At 44.6% G+C, this 16126-nt stretch overlaps 1 protein-coding gene across 1 annotated transcript in view; it reads left to right on the forward strand.

Annotated features, from left to right (window-relative positions):
- Positions 1–16126, forward strand: part of GUCY2C (guanylate cyclase 2C) — a 246423-nt gene that overhangs the window by 188008 nt on the left and 42289 nt on the right. The window contains exons 20-22 of the mRNA XM_030211775.1: positions 3076–3161; positions 9546–9637; positions 11470–11628. Of these exons, the coding sequence (XP_030067635.1) occupies positions 3076–3161; positions 9546–9637; positions 11470–11628 (337 nt within the window). The remainder of the gene's footprint in view (positions 1–3075; positions 3162–9545; positions 9638–11469; positions 11629–16126) is intronic.

A 16126-nucleotide genomic window follows, 5' to 3' on the forward strand; every position in this document is an offset into this window, starting at 1 on the left:
GCTCTCAAGGATCGAGGTTGCCCACCCCTGTTCTAGTATCACAATGGTTATATGTCCATCTGATATCCTAGGTGAGCACTAAACAGTGGTTAACAACTGCTATTTAGTTCTCTAGTGAATTTCAGAAGGGCAACTTTTCAAAATCTTTCAAAATCATACTTAGTATGTTTTTGTTAAACATGTGGAAGGGCACTTTGGAATGGACCCACAAATCAGAACTGAGACATGCAAGTCAGGATGTCTAAAATTCCATAAGTATCTTACAAAAGGGTCTGCTGATCCCTTTCTGAAATACAGGTCTGCATGAACATCTTGTGTTGGTGACTTTCAGTAGAAGGACCCATTTAAGAAAAGCAGGTGCCTGTCTCCTCTCTTCCCTTCCCTTCATGTGCAGCCTGTCTCCCCATTTCCCTTCCTTTTATGCTCAGCCTGTCTCCCCTCTTCCCTTTATGCCAGGACGAAGAAACAGACAGTGAAATGCTATCTGAAATTAGGGAAGCTAACAAAATTAGCATCACAATTATGACTGGAGATCTCAGTTGCTCCAATTTTGATTGGGTACATGTCTTACCAAGTTTCTAGATGCCATAAATGATTCCATGATGGGCAACATTCCCTCTAAGACGCATGGAAGTTCACCTTCCACATCCTTACTCTCAGATGCGTTGTAGGAATAATGCAGTTTGAAATGCATTGGCAAGCTGGTTCTGTAGGTTTCCCAGGGGACCTGCCTGGCCCACGTGATTGAAATTGCGAGATTGCTGCAATGTGAGTGGTGGTCTCCTGTAATTCTTAGAGGCAATATTGTTCTTGGATTGGCTGGTCCTAGAACCAATGAGAGGAGGAACTACTGTAGTTCTTACTGCAATGCATGTCCTAGTGAAAGTGGTGATGGTGGGGCCACGTGGCAATAGTGATTATATCACAATCAGATTTTATATAATCACTGGAGGGAGGACATTGCATATAAAGCTAAAAAGAAACTAAAAGGGGGCTGCAGTGGTTAAAAGTTAATGTGTGACATGGATACTGTTTCAAAATACCATGTTATAAGCCTAGATCAAATGTATTGCTTTCCTTAGAAAAGACTGATAGAAGATCAAAACACTGCCAGCAAAGCTAAATGGTGAGGTGAAAGAAGCTATTAAAGCCAAAAAGTCATTTTTCAAAATATGGAAATCAGTTCAAATCAGGAAAATAGAAAAAGAGCATAACAAGGTTAGACATAAAGCTATAATAAGGCAAATCGAAGAAGAATTTGAAAACAAAATCACCATAGAGGCAAACTCATGAAAGACTCCAGATTAAATTGGAGAGTCATGGGATAGGAGGTACTGTCCTATTGTGGATTAAAAACTGGTTAAAAGATAGAAAACAGAGAGTAGGGTTAAATGGTCAGTATTCTTAACAGAGAAGGGTAATTAGTGGGGATCCCCAGGGATCTGTGCTGGGACCGCTGCTTTTTAATGACCTAGAGATGGGAGTAACTAGTGAGGTAATTAAATTTGCTGATGACACAAAGTTATTCAAAGTCGTTAAATCGCGGGAGGATTGTGAAAAATTACAAGAGCACCTTAAGAGACTGGGCATCTAAATGGTAAATGACATTTAATGTGAGCAAGTACAAAGTGATGCATGTGGGAAAGAGGAACCCAAAATATAGCTACGCCATGCAAGGCTCCATGTTAGGAGTCACCAACCAAGAAAGGGATCTCGGTATCATCGTTGATGATACGTTGAAACCTTCTCAGTGTGCTGCTGTGGCTAAGAAAGCAAATAGAATGTTAGGCGTTTTTAGAAAAGGAATGGAGAACAAACATTAGGATGTTATAATGCCTTTGTATCACTTGAATATTGTGTTCCAGTGCGGTCGCCGCATCTCAAAAAAGATATAGTGGAATTAGAAAAGGTGCAGAGAACGGCGATGAAAATGATAAAGGGAATGGGATGACTTCCCTATGAGGAAAGACTAAAGCGGCTAGGGCTCTTCAGCTTGGAGAAAAGGTAGCTGAGGGGAGATTTGATACAGGTCTATAAAATAATGAGTAGAGTTGAACGAGTAGACGTGATGCATCTGTTTACACTTTCCAAAAATACTAGGATTAGGGGGCATGTGATGAAATTACAAAGTAGTAAATTTAAAATGATTTGGAGAACATTTTTCTTCACTCAACGTGTAATTAAACTCTGGAATTCATTGCCAGAGAACGTGGTAAAGGCGGTTAGCTTAGCAGAGTTTAAAAAAAGGTTTGGCTGGCTTCCTAAAGGAAAAATCCATAGACCATTATTAAATTGAACTTGGTGAAAATCCACTATTTTTGGGATAAGCAGTACAAAATGTTTTGTACTTTTTTGGGATCTTGCCAGGTATTTGTGACCTGGATTGGCCACTGTTGGAAACAGGATGCTGGGCTTGATGGACCTTTGGTCTGTCCCAGTATGGCAATATTTATGTACTTATGTATGTACTTATTAGGCACCTGCTGCTGACTGCATACACACTTCTGATCAGCTAATTATTTCTGCACTTGCAGTTTGTCAGACCTTGCTGCTAATTACTGTAGTTCTATCACTGCAGCCAGTTAATGTTACAGCTTAGCTTCTAAAGACAGAATATTAATGATTATTTTGGGGTACATTTAGCTAGAATGAACAACATGTCATAAAGTCTCACTGAAATGAACAGGACAACAGTGCATGTTTTAACTGTTCATGTCATCCCTGCACAGGGACAGCATGATACAGTGCTGTATAGTAGATAATATATCTTCTACATCAGTCAGTCTGCATAGCTGGTTCTACCTGTTGGATTACCACAAATCCTATACAACCTCCAGTCGTCTTTTCCACTGTTCCCTGTTCTTGCCCCAAACCTGCTTAAATTTGTTGCTTATGGTGACCAGAAGATGGTGGAAATAAAGTGCATATGATACCCATCTTGCTATCATTCCTATTTGATAAGCAACTACGAATTTAGAGTGGCCTCCCGCCTATACACCAACATTTTAGATATCAATTTCTATCCCAATTAAAGAGAAATTATGAATTGTAAAATGTTATTCCTCTCTTTGTTAGAAAAACTGCACCTAGTTCAGAAGGCCAGTGTATGCCCTTTCCGTCCAGATCTGCACCTTGACGCAGCACAAGAAAGTGAGCTGGAGGTAAGACAAGGAATATCACTTCCTCGTGCTTTACGGATCTCTCTAGCTGTCCTTGCGCCTGGAGGTTAAGGCAAATATGGCTGTGTTTGGAAACTCATAAGAAAGAGGCTTTTTTGAGAAGGAAAGATGTTACATCGTCCTAATTAAATACAGGAAGAAGGGAGCAATTTAAGAGAGAGAAAATTGCCGTGGTATATACACTTAGGGCCCTATTTACTAAGGTGCGCTAACGTTTTTTGTGCATGCTAAAAATTAGCACGCGCTAACCATGTAGACACCTATACGAATATTATGGGCATCTACACAGCACACACTAATGCTTAGTATTACTAGCGTGGCTCAGGGGCGTAGGCAGATTTCGGCGGGAGAGGGGTCCAGAGCCCGAGGTGAGGGGGCACATTTTAGCCCCCCCCCGGTGTCGCCGACCCCCCCAACCATTTTTAACCCCCCCCCCCACCATTTTTGACCTCCCCGCCACCACCACCACCTTTGACCCCCCCAGCGCCAACCCTTTCGACCCCCTCTTCCCGTCGCCGCCAACCCTCCCCCGCCATCGGGTATCTTTGGTAGCAGGGGTCCCCAACCCCCGCCAGCCGAAGTCCTCTTCTCCGGCGCAGCTGCGCTGCTGATCTGCAAGGGCAGGCTTCTGTTTCTGTGAGTCTGACATCCTGCCAGAAGCCTGCCCTTGCAGATCAGCAACGCGGCTGCGCCATAGAAGAGGACTTCAGCTGGCGGGGGTTGGGGACCCCTGCTAGCAAAGGTACCCGACGGCGGGGGAGGGTTGGCGGCGGGAGCGGCGGGTCGAAGGGGTTGGCGGGAGGGCAGTGCCAAATCTAAGGGGACCCATGCCCCCCTGGCCCCACGTAGCTACGCCCCTGGCGTGGCTTAGTAAACAGGGCCCTTAAACTTACGTGCATGCACCCTCTATTCATGTATGGTTATTTGATCTGGCTGTCCATACTTTATGTGCCGATTTTAACAGGACACTAGTCTGAATATCAGCCAGTATCTGGTAAACTTCTAGGTCAGTTCACATACCCAGATATTCAGTGTTGGGAGCTGTGAATGTCTTGGCATGAATATCTGTGATTAGTTCAGCCCTTGACTGGGAGCAACTTTCAAGCCGCTTACCAATGTGGGCTGAATATTATCCCCTTAGTTTCCAACACTTTAATACAGAAGCAAAAACGAAAGACTTAACTGCATGAAGATCACTGAAACCAGAGTGTGGCTTAGCCTCTCTGCATTAATTGTTCCAGTTCAGTAGCTCCTGACAAGGTGAGCTGCTAATTGGTTGAATGACCTCTGTGGGAAATGAATGGAAGTGAATGCTGCAGTTGAAGACTATTAAACCAGTAAAAAAGGTGATGGATTTGCCAGGTAGAAAGAGGAGAGAAGAGGTTTGTGAGACTTGGCTTGTTATGCTGAAGCCAAGAGGGAAATTTTCTATGCTGGGGGAGGGAGGCAGAGAGACTACCCAAAGTACTAGGGGCTCTGGAACTTACCAATAGGGTCTGGGGTTACAACTGTCTGTGGTATGAGCAAAGCAGGTTCAAGGAAACCGAAGAGAAGGGGTCACATGCAATATTTAACTTATGAGTGTAAAGGTTACAGGACCAGTTCAGGAAGCATCTCTCATATTTAGTTACAGGTTGTCAGTACAGTACAAACTGAATGCAAACATGCACACATGACAACTGAGGAAGAATACCCATGGATCATGTACCTATGATTTTTTCAAAATATGCAGGACTAAATCAAAATTTTATGTTAACATGGAGCTGGATTGGCTAGGGTTACCATCCAGCTCATTTTCGAAAGTGATCGCCGGCCATCTTCCGACATAAATCGGGAGATGGCCGGCGATCTCTCAAAAGCGGCCAAATCGGTATAATCGAAAGCCGCTTTTTTTACACCATCGTTGCTTTCCCGTCGCCGAGCCAGCGAAAGTTCAAGGGGGCGTGTTGGCGGCGTAGCGAAGGCGAGACATGGGCGGACGTAGGCGTGGCTAACAGATGGCCACCTTCAGCGCATAATGGAAAAAACAAAAGCGGCGTTAATGAGTATTTCGCCGGTTTTACTTGGTCCTTTTATTTTCACGACCAAGCCTCAAAAAGGTGCCCCAACTCACCAGATGACCACCGGAGGGAATGGGGGATGACCTCCTCTACTCCCCCAGTGGTCACCAACCCCCTCCCACACTAAAAAAATAAAAATAAAAACCTTTTTTGCCAGCCTGTATGCCAGCTTCAAATGTTATACCCAGCTCCCTGACAACAGTATGCAGGTCCCTGGAACAATTTTTGTTGGTTGCAGTGGACTTCAGGCAGGCAGACACAGGCCCCCCCCCCCCCCCCCACCTTTTACACTTGTGGTGCTAAGTGTTGAGCCCTCCAAACCCCCCAAAACCCACTCAACCCACATGTAGGTGCCCCCCTTCACCCATAAGGGCTATGGTAATGGTGTAGAGTTGGGGGGAGTGGGTTTGGGGGGGATTTGGGGGGCTCAGCACCCAAGGTAAGGGAGCTGTGCACCTGGGAGCTATTTGTATATATTTTTAAATTTTTAGATGTGCCCCCTAGGGTGCCTGGTTGGTGTCCTGGCATGTCAGGGGGACCAGTGCACTACAAATGCTGGCTCCTCCCAAGACCAAATGACTTGGATTTAGCCGGGGTTGAGATGGCCGCTTCCATTATCGCTGAAAAACAAAAGCGGCCATCTCAAACCCGGCAAACTCTGGCATTTGGCCGGTCCAAACCGTATTATCGAAAGAAAAGAGGGCTGGCCATCTTATTCGATAATACGTTTCCAGCCAGCTGTTTGCGGCGCCACCAAAATAGATCGCCGGCAATCTATTTCGCCAGCGCCGTTCGATTATTCCATATGTCCTGGATTTAGGCAATATCATTGCACTGAAAAATCTCTGATCAAAATAACAGCATACAATCATTACCATTTGAACCATGGTAAATTGGTACTTCTACTCTTTTTAGATTTGACAGCTGCATTTGATATTGTAGACCATTCTCTCTTGATTGACAGGCCTCACAAGTTGGTATTATAGGTCCTGTCTCTGATTGGTTCTTTTTCTTATCTAACTGACAGGAGATATAAAGTCCATTTTCAAGATTCTCTGTCTAAACCCTACACCGCACCCTGTGGTGTACCTCAGGGATCCATTTTGGCACCCATCCTTTTCAATATCTTTCTAGCTTTTCTACTGACCCCGGCTCAATCAGTTGATCTGACAGCTTTTGTCTACGTGGATGATATCCAGCTCCAGTGCCTTCCTGACCCAACTAACACTGATGACATCTGTTGTATCAACGAAACATTGACTCAGATTACTACTTGGCTTCATGATAATAGACTAATACTTAATCCCAATAAATCTAAAGCCCTTATTTTTTTTCAGATGAAGAGTTCCAAGCGCTAGCAACTCCAGTTCTTTTATCCCACACATTTGTTCTCCAAATATCTTCCCTAAAGCTATTGGGGCCGATATTCAGACTGCGGGAAGGAGCCCGGCTAACTCCTGCAGTCGGCAGTCAGCCTGGATATTCAATGCCAGCCTGTTTCCAGTGACTGGCATTGAATATTCGGTTTATTTTTGACTGGTTTAAACTTAACCGGCCAAGTTGATATTCAGAGATAGCCAGTTAAGTTAAAAGTTTAAACCGACTAAAGAGACAACAGCCCAATGTGGCTACTTATAATACCCGACTATGTGGTGAATATTTGGGGATAGCCAGCTATATTGTGCGATATAGCTGGTTATCTTTTAGCTGCTAACTGGGAATATTTAGTAGGGTATAGCCGGTTGTCCCCTGAAGAATATCGCTGGATACCTGGTTAAGTGCCATTTAACTGGCCAGGTGCCATTCCTGGCCTTTTAAATGTTTTTCAATATTGGGGGGATTAGGTATAATTCTTGATACTAAACTTTCATTCTTAGATTTCCTCAGTTTCCTCAGTTGTGCAGCATAGCAGTGGTGTAGCTACGTGGGGCCTGGGGGGCCTGGGCCCCCATAGATTTGACCCTGGACCCCTCTGTCCACAACCCTCTCGACCCTGCTCCCGCCGCCAACCCTCCCCCGCCGTGGGCTACCTTTGCTGACGGGGGACCCCAATCCCCACCAGCCAAGGAGGTCCTCTTCTTCCTCCGAAGGCTTCGTTCTGTTTCTGACATCCTGCATGTTGTACGTACAGGACGTCAGACTCACAGAAACATAACGAAGCCTTGCAGATCAGGATGTGCAGGACGTCAGAAACAGAACGAAGCCTTCGGAGGAAGAAAAGGACCTCCTCGGCTGGCAGGGATTGGGGTCCCCGCCAGCAAAGGTAGTCCATGGCGACGGCGAGGGAGGGTTGGCGGCGGGAGGGGGTCGAGAGGGTTGTCGGCAGGGGTCATCAAAGTTGGCGGCGGCGCGGGGGGGGGGGGGGAGTTGGCAGCGCCGGGGGTGGCCTAAAATGTGTCTCCTCACCTTGGGCTCTGGACCCCCCTCCCACTGAAGTCTGGCTACGCCCCTGCAACATAGTAACATAGTAAGTGACGGCAAATAAAGACCTGAATGGTCTATCTAGTCTGTCTAACAGTCACATTCATTATCAGTTCAAGATTTAAATCAACAATGGACGTGATATTATATACTTGGTCATGGTCTTTCTTTGGTGTTTGTGGGACAAAGATCACAGAAGTCTGCCCAGCTCTGTGCACACGATTCGATCCATTAAGCCGTTACTCGAACTATCTGCTCTTAATATACTGATCCACAATTAGGCTTTAGATGCAAGGATTTACAATGTCTACAATTAGTCCAAAACACGTTGATCAAATTGAGCCAATTGAGCCAAAAAACAACCATTTTACCCCTCTCCTTAAATCAGCCCACTGGTTACTGATACCCATAGGCTTACCTGGCCCTACTTTATGGAATACATTGCCTTCCTCTATTCATCTGGAAACATCTCTAAACAAATTTAAAGCCACTCATAACCGTAAGACTTTTTAATTTAAAGATGCATTTGATAGATGGAATCCACATCTTTCCAATATTCTAGATATGTAAGATGTGACTTTTTTGCTTTCAAAAGTACGTGAAAGATATTTCCCGATGCCAGCCTGCAGAGTGCATTCTCTTCCCCTCCTTCCTTGCTTTATCCCTCTCTTTTCTATTGATTATTATATTTCTACTTCCTCATCCCTTTCTTAGTACTCTTGATATCAAGTGTCTAATAAACTTGAAACATGTCCTGCTTTTGGACTTCCTCCAGCTTTTTTAATTTTTAGGAAAATATCCTCTTTTTCTTTTTATGTGCTTATGACCAAACACACCTACCTACATAAAGAGAGGAATCGTCTTTGGCCTATTAGTCAGTCTGGACACAAAAGAGAGAGAAAGGCATTGCTGATCTCATTTTTGTTTCCCTGCTGGTTGTTGAACCTGTCAAAGTAATTTTGTTTGTGCAGCACAACTTTAAGCATATGTCATGCAAATACTTTTACACGTGTCTCAGAAGCCAGCCAAAGTTGTTGAGGGATATCCACTCTTCTGGCAAGTACACTTGGGTTCAGAATCAGTCAAACTCAAATCCAGAAGTTTTTGTAAAGTAGATTATTGTCTACAGCTGTACTGTAAATCACTCACTGTTTGATGTGGTTCATTAACTAAAAGCCATTTACACATTTGCTACTATTAAATATTTATTTAACAAAGGTAACAACCATTTTTATTTTATTTGTCAAAATATATGTTATCAATCAGTATTGTATTGAGAAGTGTTGACTTAGAATAAAGGCTTGGAAACAAAGGACTATTTGATGACATTTTAATATGTAAAGATAATTTGAAAGGTGTTCATGCGTCATGAAGACAGAAAACTGTGTGACTGTAATGAGTGAAAATTTTGATAAATCGAATGTATGCAAAAGAGACACATGAGTCATCTGCTGTGACTCTAATCCACATTGATTTTTGGTACTAGGGGCTGGCCCATAGTTAGGCATTGGCAATTGCATAGGGTGCCAAATACACAGGCTGAAGAGGGGCCTGCTCCCCTTTGCTTTAGAGCAGGGGTTCTCAACCTAGTCCTTGGGGGACTGCTAGCCAGTCAGGTTTTCAGGCTCTCCAGAATGAATATGAAAGAGATAAAGTTGCATGCACTGCCTCATTGTATGCGAATCTATCTCATGTTTATTCATTATGAGTATCCTGAAAACCTGATTGACTGTGTCCCAAGGACTGGGTTGAGAACCTCTGCTTTAGAGAGATGCACATCAAGGGGGCACTACTGTGACATTCTAAAATCCTCTACCTCTTACCTCTGGGCACTAGAATCCTAAATCCAGCCCTGACTGAGGCTTTTTATGTTGCTTGTTCCCAGGTATATGTGCTAGTGAAGAATTGTTGGGAAGAAGATCCTGAGAAAAGGCCAGACTTCAAGAAAATTGAGAGCACATTGGCAAAGATATTCAAGTAAGAATGGGGCACTGCAGGCTTTGCAACTTGCTGTTATAAAAGCATGGCCCACTAAACATCTTGTACAAGGCCGTCCACTTACACATGTGTTGGGTGGAAACAGTTTCCAGGATGCATCTTGCAAAGCTTGGTGTGTCATCTGCTGAGTGAATAGATTCATATCAGGCCTGATAGTCAAAGTGAGTTATGTATTTGACGGCAGGTAGAAAACACATAACTCATTTTTCCATCTATTTTCAGCCCTTCTAGGGATAACATTGGGTCATTTAGCTTGCCAAATGACCAAATGTTATCCATAGAAAGTTCTGGCATTGGGGAGAGGTAAAGATAACACCAGTACTTACACATTTAGCAATGATATTTGGCCACTAAGGCATGTTGGTTAAACCCTGCTGAGCTGGCTGGCCACCAATATTCGACACTTAACCAGGTAGTGCTGCTGAATATCTCCACTACCAGCCATTCCTTAACCAACTAGGGGCAGTACAGGGGCGGATTTTGGGCAGAGCCATGATTTATCCAGTTAGCGGTGATATTGAGTCCACTAACTGACTAAGAAGGCACATAAAGTTAGGAGAGCAAAGAGGCTGTCCTAACTTTATTTGCAGAGTTAACCAGGCACTGGTCTGAATTTCGGCTGCTTCCTGATTAACTTCTGGGTCAGCACACATATCCAGATGTTCAGTGCCAGGTGAAGTGTATGCCCTGGCATTACAAGCCACTTACCACAAGGTCTGAATATTACCTCCTAAATAGTATTTGTTTAAAATAAGGGCTGTGAAATAGCAAGTCTGACATTAAACTGGTAATCACCAGGATGATTGCATTGTTGGTCAGACAAATTCAGTGGCACTAATTATATGGCTAGCAGTGCTGGTGCGTAACTTTATGTGCTGGCTGGGGTAACGGGTCATCAATAAAAGAGTTTCATTCTTGAGAGGCCAACTTCTAGACAAATTACTTTACACTTCACCCATTGCTACATTTTCTCCATAACTGGCCCTACCTTATGAAATACATTGCCTTCCTCTAGTCATCTGGAAATGTCTCTAAACAAATTTAAAGCCACCCGTAACCGTAAGACTTTTTAATTTAAAGATGCATTTGATAGATGGAATCCACATCTTTCCAAAGTTCTAGATATTTAAGATGTGACTTTTTTGCCTTCAAAGGTACGTGAAAGATACTTCCTGGTGCCATCCTTCAGAGTGCACTTTCTTCCTCTCCTTCCTTGCTTTATCCCTCTCTTTCCCATTGATTATTGTATTTCTACTTCCCTCAACTCTTTCCTAGTTCTCTTGATATCAAGTGTCTAATAAACTTGTCCTACTTTTGGACTTTTTCAGATATGTCCTCCAGATTTTTTAATTTTTAGGAAAATACCCTCCTTTTCTTTTTATGTGCTTATGACCAAACACACCTACCTACATAACGAGAGGAACCATCTCTGGCCTATTAGTCAGTCTGGGCACATAGGGGTGCTAAAGAGAGAGAAAGACACTGCTGATCTCATTTCTGTTTCCCTGCTGGTTGTTGAACCTGTGAAAGTAATAATAGCTGGTAGGGGAGATATTCAGCTACACTACCTGGGTAAGTGCCGCTGAATGTTGGTGGCCAGCCAGCTCAGCAGGGTTTAACCAACATGCCTTAGTGGCCAAATATCATTGCGAAATGTGTAATAAAAGAGTTTCATTCTTGAGAGCCCTTTGTGCTTCTTTTTGGACTGCTTATGCTGTGTACTTTGACCCTCTCTATTGCATGTTGGGGTGACTGAATATCGTATCCACAATGCCTTAAATATCCAGCACCAAACCCTTCTTTTTCTGCAGCAATTTCTACAGCCAGACGAATGAAAGCTATATGGACACCTTAATCCGCCGCTTGCAGTTGTATTCGCGCAATCTAGAGCATCTGGTGGAAGAGCGGACAAAGCTGTACAAAGCTGAAAGAGATCGAGCAGACAGGCTGAACTTCATGCTGCTCCCTCCGTAAGTCAGCAACAGAGAAGACACTTGATCAAAAGCTCTACTTCAGAGAACTGAGGAACTAGGCAGGTGACATGTATGTCCTTATCAATGAGAAGAAAACTCTTCCTTGGAATTTACCCTTAGTTTCTCTTGAAGACATTCTTAGTGTGCTGCAGAGAAAAGCATCTTCCCCCCCTCCCCCGACAGGACAGAGGCTGCAGTTGAAGAGAATGTTCTCCACCACCCCCTTGACTGACTGGAACCCATACAGCAAACACCTCTTTCCCTCCCTCCTTCCCCCTTCACCTGAACAGGACAGCAAGGGCACAAAGAAAATAGCAGCCTGGGCTCTAGGATCCATGTGTGTGTTCAGTGTCTGCTAGTCCTGCCTCTCTCTGACTTCAGAAGTCAAGTCAGAGGGGGTGGGACTGAAAGAGGCTCAGCATGCTCTGGAGCTCCGAGGCCCCATGCTGACATTTTCAGTTTCTACAATAGATGACACAGAAAAGGGGAGATTGTAGGAGACACTGTTCATGGAGGATAATGGAAGGGGACATTGGCGGGACATGCTGGGCATGGAGGAAGGTGTGAGGGAGATCTAGGGGAGATAGTGGAAAGGCAAGAAGATGGAAGGGGAAGATTGAGGGGACATGCTGGATATGGTGAAAGGGAGATGGGAGAACATACTGGACATGGAGGAAGGTGGAAGGGAAGATCAAAGGAAATGCTAGAGGGGGGAACGTGGAATGGTAGATAAGGGGAGATGCTGGAGAAGGGGAATATGGAAGGGTAGATCAGGTGAGATGCTGGACAAGAGGGAAGGAAAGACAGGAGAGAGGCCTAGCATGGATGGAGAGTAAGGGAAGAGAGGGGAAATGTTGGACATAGGTGGGGTGCCAGATAGAAGCATTAAAGAGAAGGAGCTTGAGGACTGTAGGATGAGAAGGAGGGACAATATTTGAGTGGCAAAAAATAAACTGGAAAAATCTGAGCAGCTTGGAAGTTTGTAGCCTGTTCCCACCCCGGGACCCTGGCTGCTCACTACTCAGCTTTCAGGGAGGGAGGCCGGGGCTGTGGGGCATTATGTTGCCTCCCTCCTGTGCTCAGCTCCGGGCTCTTTTTCATCCTCTCCCCAGGAACAAGGTAAAAAAATGGATTATAATGGATTACGGGGGGGGGGGGGGGGGGGGGGGGGTGGGTGGGTATGGGTTGGGGGGGGGGGGGAGATGGTGCATGGGGTAGTGAAAGAGAAATATTGGACATGATGTGTGGCGGGGTGGGGGGTGCAGACCTGTGTGGCCGGGGGGGGGGGGGGGGGTGCCATGAAAGGTTGCTGAGACACTAAGGGTTCCGTGAACAAAAAACGTTTGGGAACCACTGGGTTACTGCATTAGCCTGAGAACCTGGGGGACCAAGTTTGATTCCCACTGCAGCTCATTGTGACTCTGCAAGTCACTTAACCCTCCATGTCCCTAGGTACAATCAGATACCGCATACAGTTCAAGCTTCTCCTTCTTACCTACAAATGCACTCAGTCTGCAACCCCTCATTACCTCTCTACCCTCATTTCCCCTTACGTTCCTGCCCGTAACCTCTGCTCACAGGACAAATCCCTCCTCTCAGTACCCTTTTCCACCACCGCCAACTCCAGGCTCCGCTCATTCTGCCTCGCCTCACCCTATGCTTGGAATAAACTACCTGAGCCCTTACGCCAAGCCCCCTTCCTACCCATCTTCAAATCCTTGCTCAAAGCCCACCTCTTCAATGTTGCTTTCGGCACCTAACCTTTATACCTTTCAGGAAATCTAGACTGCCCCTATTTGACTGACTGTACATTTGTCCTTTAGATTGTAAGCTCCTTTGAGCAGGGACTGTCCTTCTATGTTAAATTGTACAGCGCTGCGTAATCCTAGTAGCGCTTTAGAAATGTCAAGTAGTAGTAGTAGTAGTAGTACAAAATAAGTACCAGTATATAATGTGTAAACCATTTTGATTGTAACTATAGAAAGGCAGTATATCAAATCTCATCCCTGTCTGTCTGGTGTGCTGCATGCAGAGTCTGGATTCTTGAAGTTTCAAGTTAGGTTTTATGCAAATATTTCTCTGCTTAGTTTGTGGTCACTTATCCTGTATTTCGAGAAGGTCTATTTGTGTTCTGCATGTATGGCCAAGGCCAGATATTCTGTTACCATGGATTGTCTGTTGGGACCTGTATTGATACAGCTTGTTCAAGTTTCCAAATAAGTATATTGTTGCTCTGGGCTCACCACACTATTTACAATGTTTCCTTTTCCTAGGAATGTCTTTGCTGGTGCTGTTATGGAATGGTAGATTTATTTTATACAGGTCCCAAATGACTTTTGTAAGGTTTTATATAAATTCCTTATATTCTTGCTACTGGAGAGAGATTGTGTTGTTGTTAGTGAAATTAAACCAGAATCAGACTTTTTGTGTATGGTGAATTCTACTCTATATCCACCGTTGTGTCAGGAAGACCTCTGTGGATGCAGAATATATTTGCATTGAACACTGACAATGCAGAGTTGGGTTCAGTATTTTTAAATATCAGAGTTCTAGGCAACATAATTGAACTTATTTTTATTGATTATATTCAACGCTGGCAAATTTTTAATTTTTTTTCTACTGTATTGCCTGGGAATATAAATTGACCTCATTTAGAATATTGTGTACAATTCTGGAGACCACACCTTCAAAAATATATAAACAGGATAGAATCGGTCTAGAGGGCAGCTACTAAAATAGTTAGTAGAGAGTCATAAAGCATATGGGGACAGACTTAGAGATCTCAATATGTATACTTTCGAAGAAAGGCAGGAGAGGGGAGATATGATAGAGATGCTTAAATACCTATGCAGCATAAATTCACAGGAGGCAAGTCTCTTTCAATTGAAAGGACACTCTGGAATGAGGGGGCATAGGATGAAGGTGAAAGGGGATAGATTCAGAAGTAACCTGAGGAAATACTTCTTCCATTAGGTAGTTTCCCACTATTCCAGAACCTGTGGGATAGTTGTGTCCATCACCCAGCAGGTGGAGATAGTGAACTGATAGAGAACTGAAAACTGAACTGAGACATATCTTTCTTGGCATTCAGTCTAGCTCCTCAGTATTTTCTATCTCCAGCAACTGGACGATCACACTTTTCAGCCTCTGGTTCTGAGTACTTTGCTTCTGGTCCAGTTGGTCAACTGGTCCCCAGTTGAGCATCGCAGGTTTGAGTCTGCAGTCATATCTGGAGGTCTTCAGATCACTGTCTCTGATGTCTCGTGAATTTACTTCTTCCCTTCCTTCACCTCTCCCCTGTTTCCTGAGGAGCTCTCCTTTTCCATCACAACAACCTTAAAAAAAGAAAGAAAGAAAGAAAGAGGTTTGCTGGAGAGCGTGGCACAGAGTATCAGTCCTGAGCTGTTCTCATCTGTGGTAAGGACTTGTGGTTACTGGGAGCTTAGGGGGAGCAGCTGGCATTGATAAGTTTGACTCAGAACTATTTGGAGGGCTGCAAGTTGTACTTGGTACAGAGGAGGGATCCTGACTCGCCACTTGGGACATGTTATGTTGCAACTACCGCAGAAGCAGTTAAGGGGTGTTTTGCTGTGTGACCCACTGGCTGACATCAGGGCATTGCAGTTCATGTAAGCAAGGAGTCCTGCGGGACGTGGAGGAAACAGTTGGAAACACTTTGGATGTTGCGCAGCATCTGAATATGCCGAGGTCTTTGGGCTCTCTGGCAGGGCTGGTGCACAGTTTGATGCAGTAGAGTGCGGGAATGGGTGCCATTTTGTTGGGGCTGGCTGGCAGTGAGGAGCAGCCTCTGTCTTATCACACTCTCAGGGCCCAACAGAGCATTCATGCATTGGGTTCTTTGTTTTCTCTGGAATTTATCTTGCTCTTAAACCAAGCCTATTTACTGAAGTAGGGACAGTCAGAATTGCTGCAAGGTGCTTCAGTTTCTCATCCCTTTGCCCCTCTGGCTCCTAAGAGATCTCCTTTAGATCTCTAGGAGTAGGCAGGTGAGGCTATCTCTGCTTCTCCCTCCTTATCTGATTTGACCTTGGTCTATTCAGAAGAGCCATCACTGAAGGAGCCCATAGAGGGGGAGCTCCCTCCTAAGGAGGGGGATGATCCGAAAGTACTGAGGTTGTTTCATAAAGAGGAGCTCGGGACTTTTATTTTTGAGGCACTGGCAGTGCTTTCCATTGAGGAGTCTTCTGCTTTGGCAGTCATTTGGGGGCTTGGAGGTCCTTCTAAGGCCTTCCTGATGCACCCAGACATTCAGATCCTGATTACAACAGAATGGGTCTCACTGGATGTGGGGCTGCAAGTGGGAAGAGCCATGGCTCACTTCTATCTGTTAGTTCCAGAGGAGAAAAATAAATTGCAGCTTTCCAGAGTGGATTCCATGGTTACGGTGGTGACTAAGAAGACCACCTTGCTGGTGGAAGAGGCATTGCCCTAAAAGACCTACAAGATAGGAAGCTAGAAGGCTCGCTGAAACAAG

The sequence above is a fragment of the Microcaecilia unicolor genome, chromosome 1 (assembly GCF_901765095.1).
Source record: "Microcaecilia unicolor chromosome 1, aMicUni1.1, whole genome shotgun sequence".
NCBI lineage: Eukaryota > Metazoa > Chordata > Amphibia > Gymnophiona > Siphonopidae > Microcaecilia > Microcaecilia unicolor.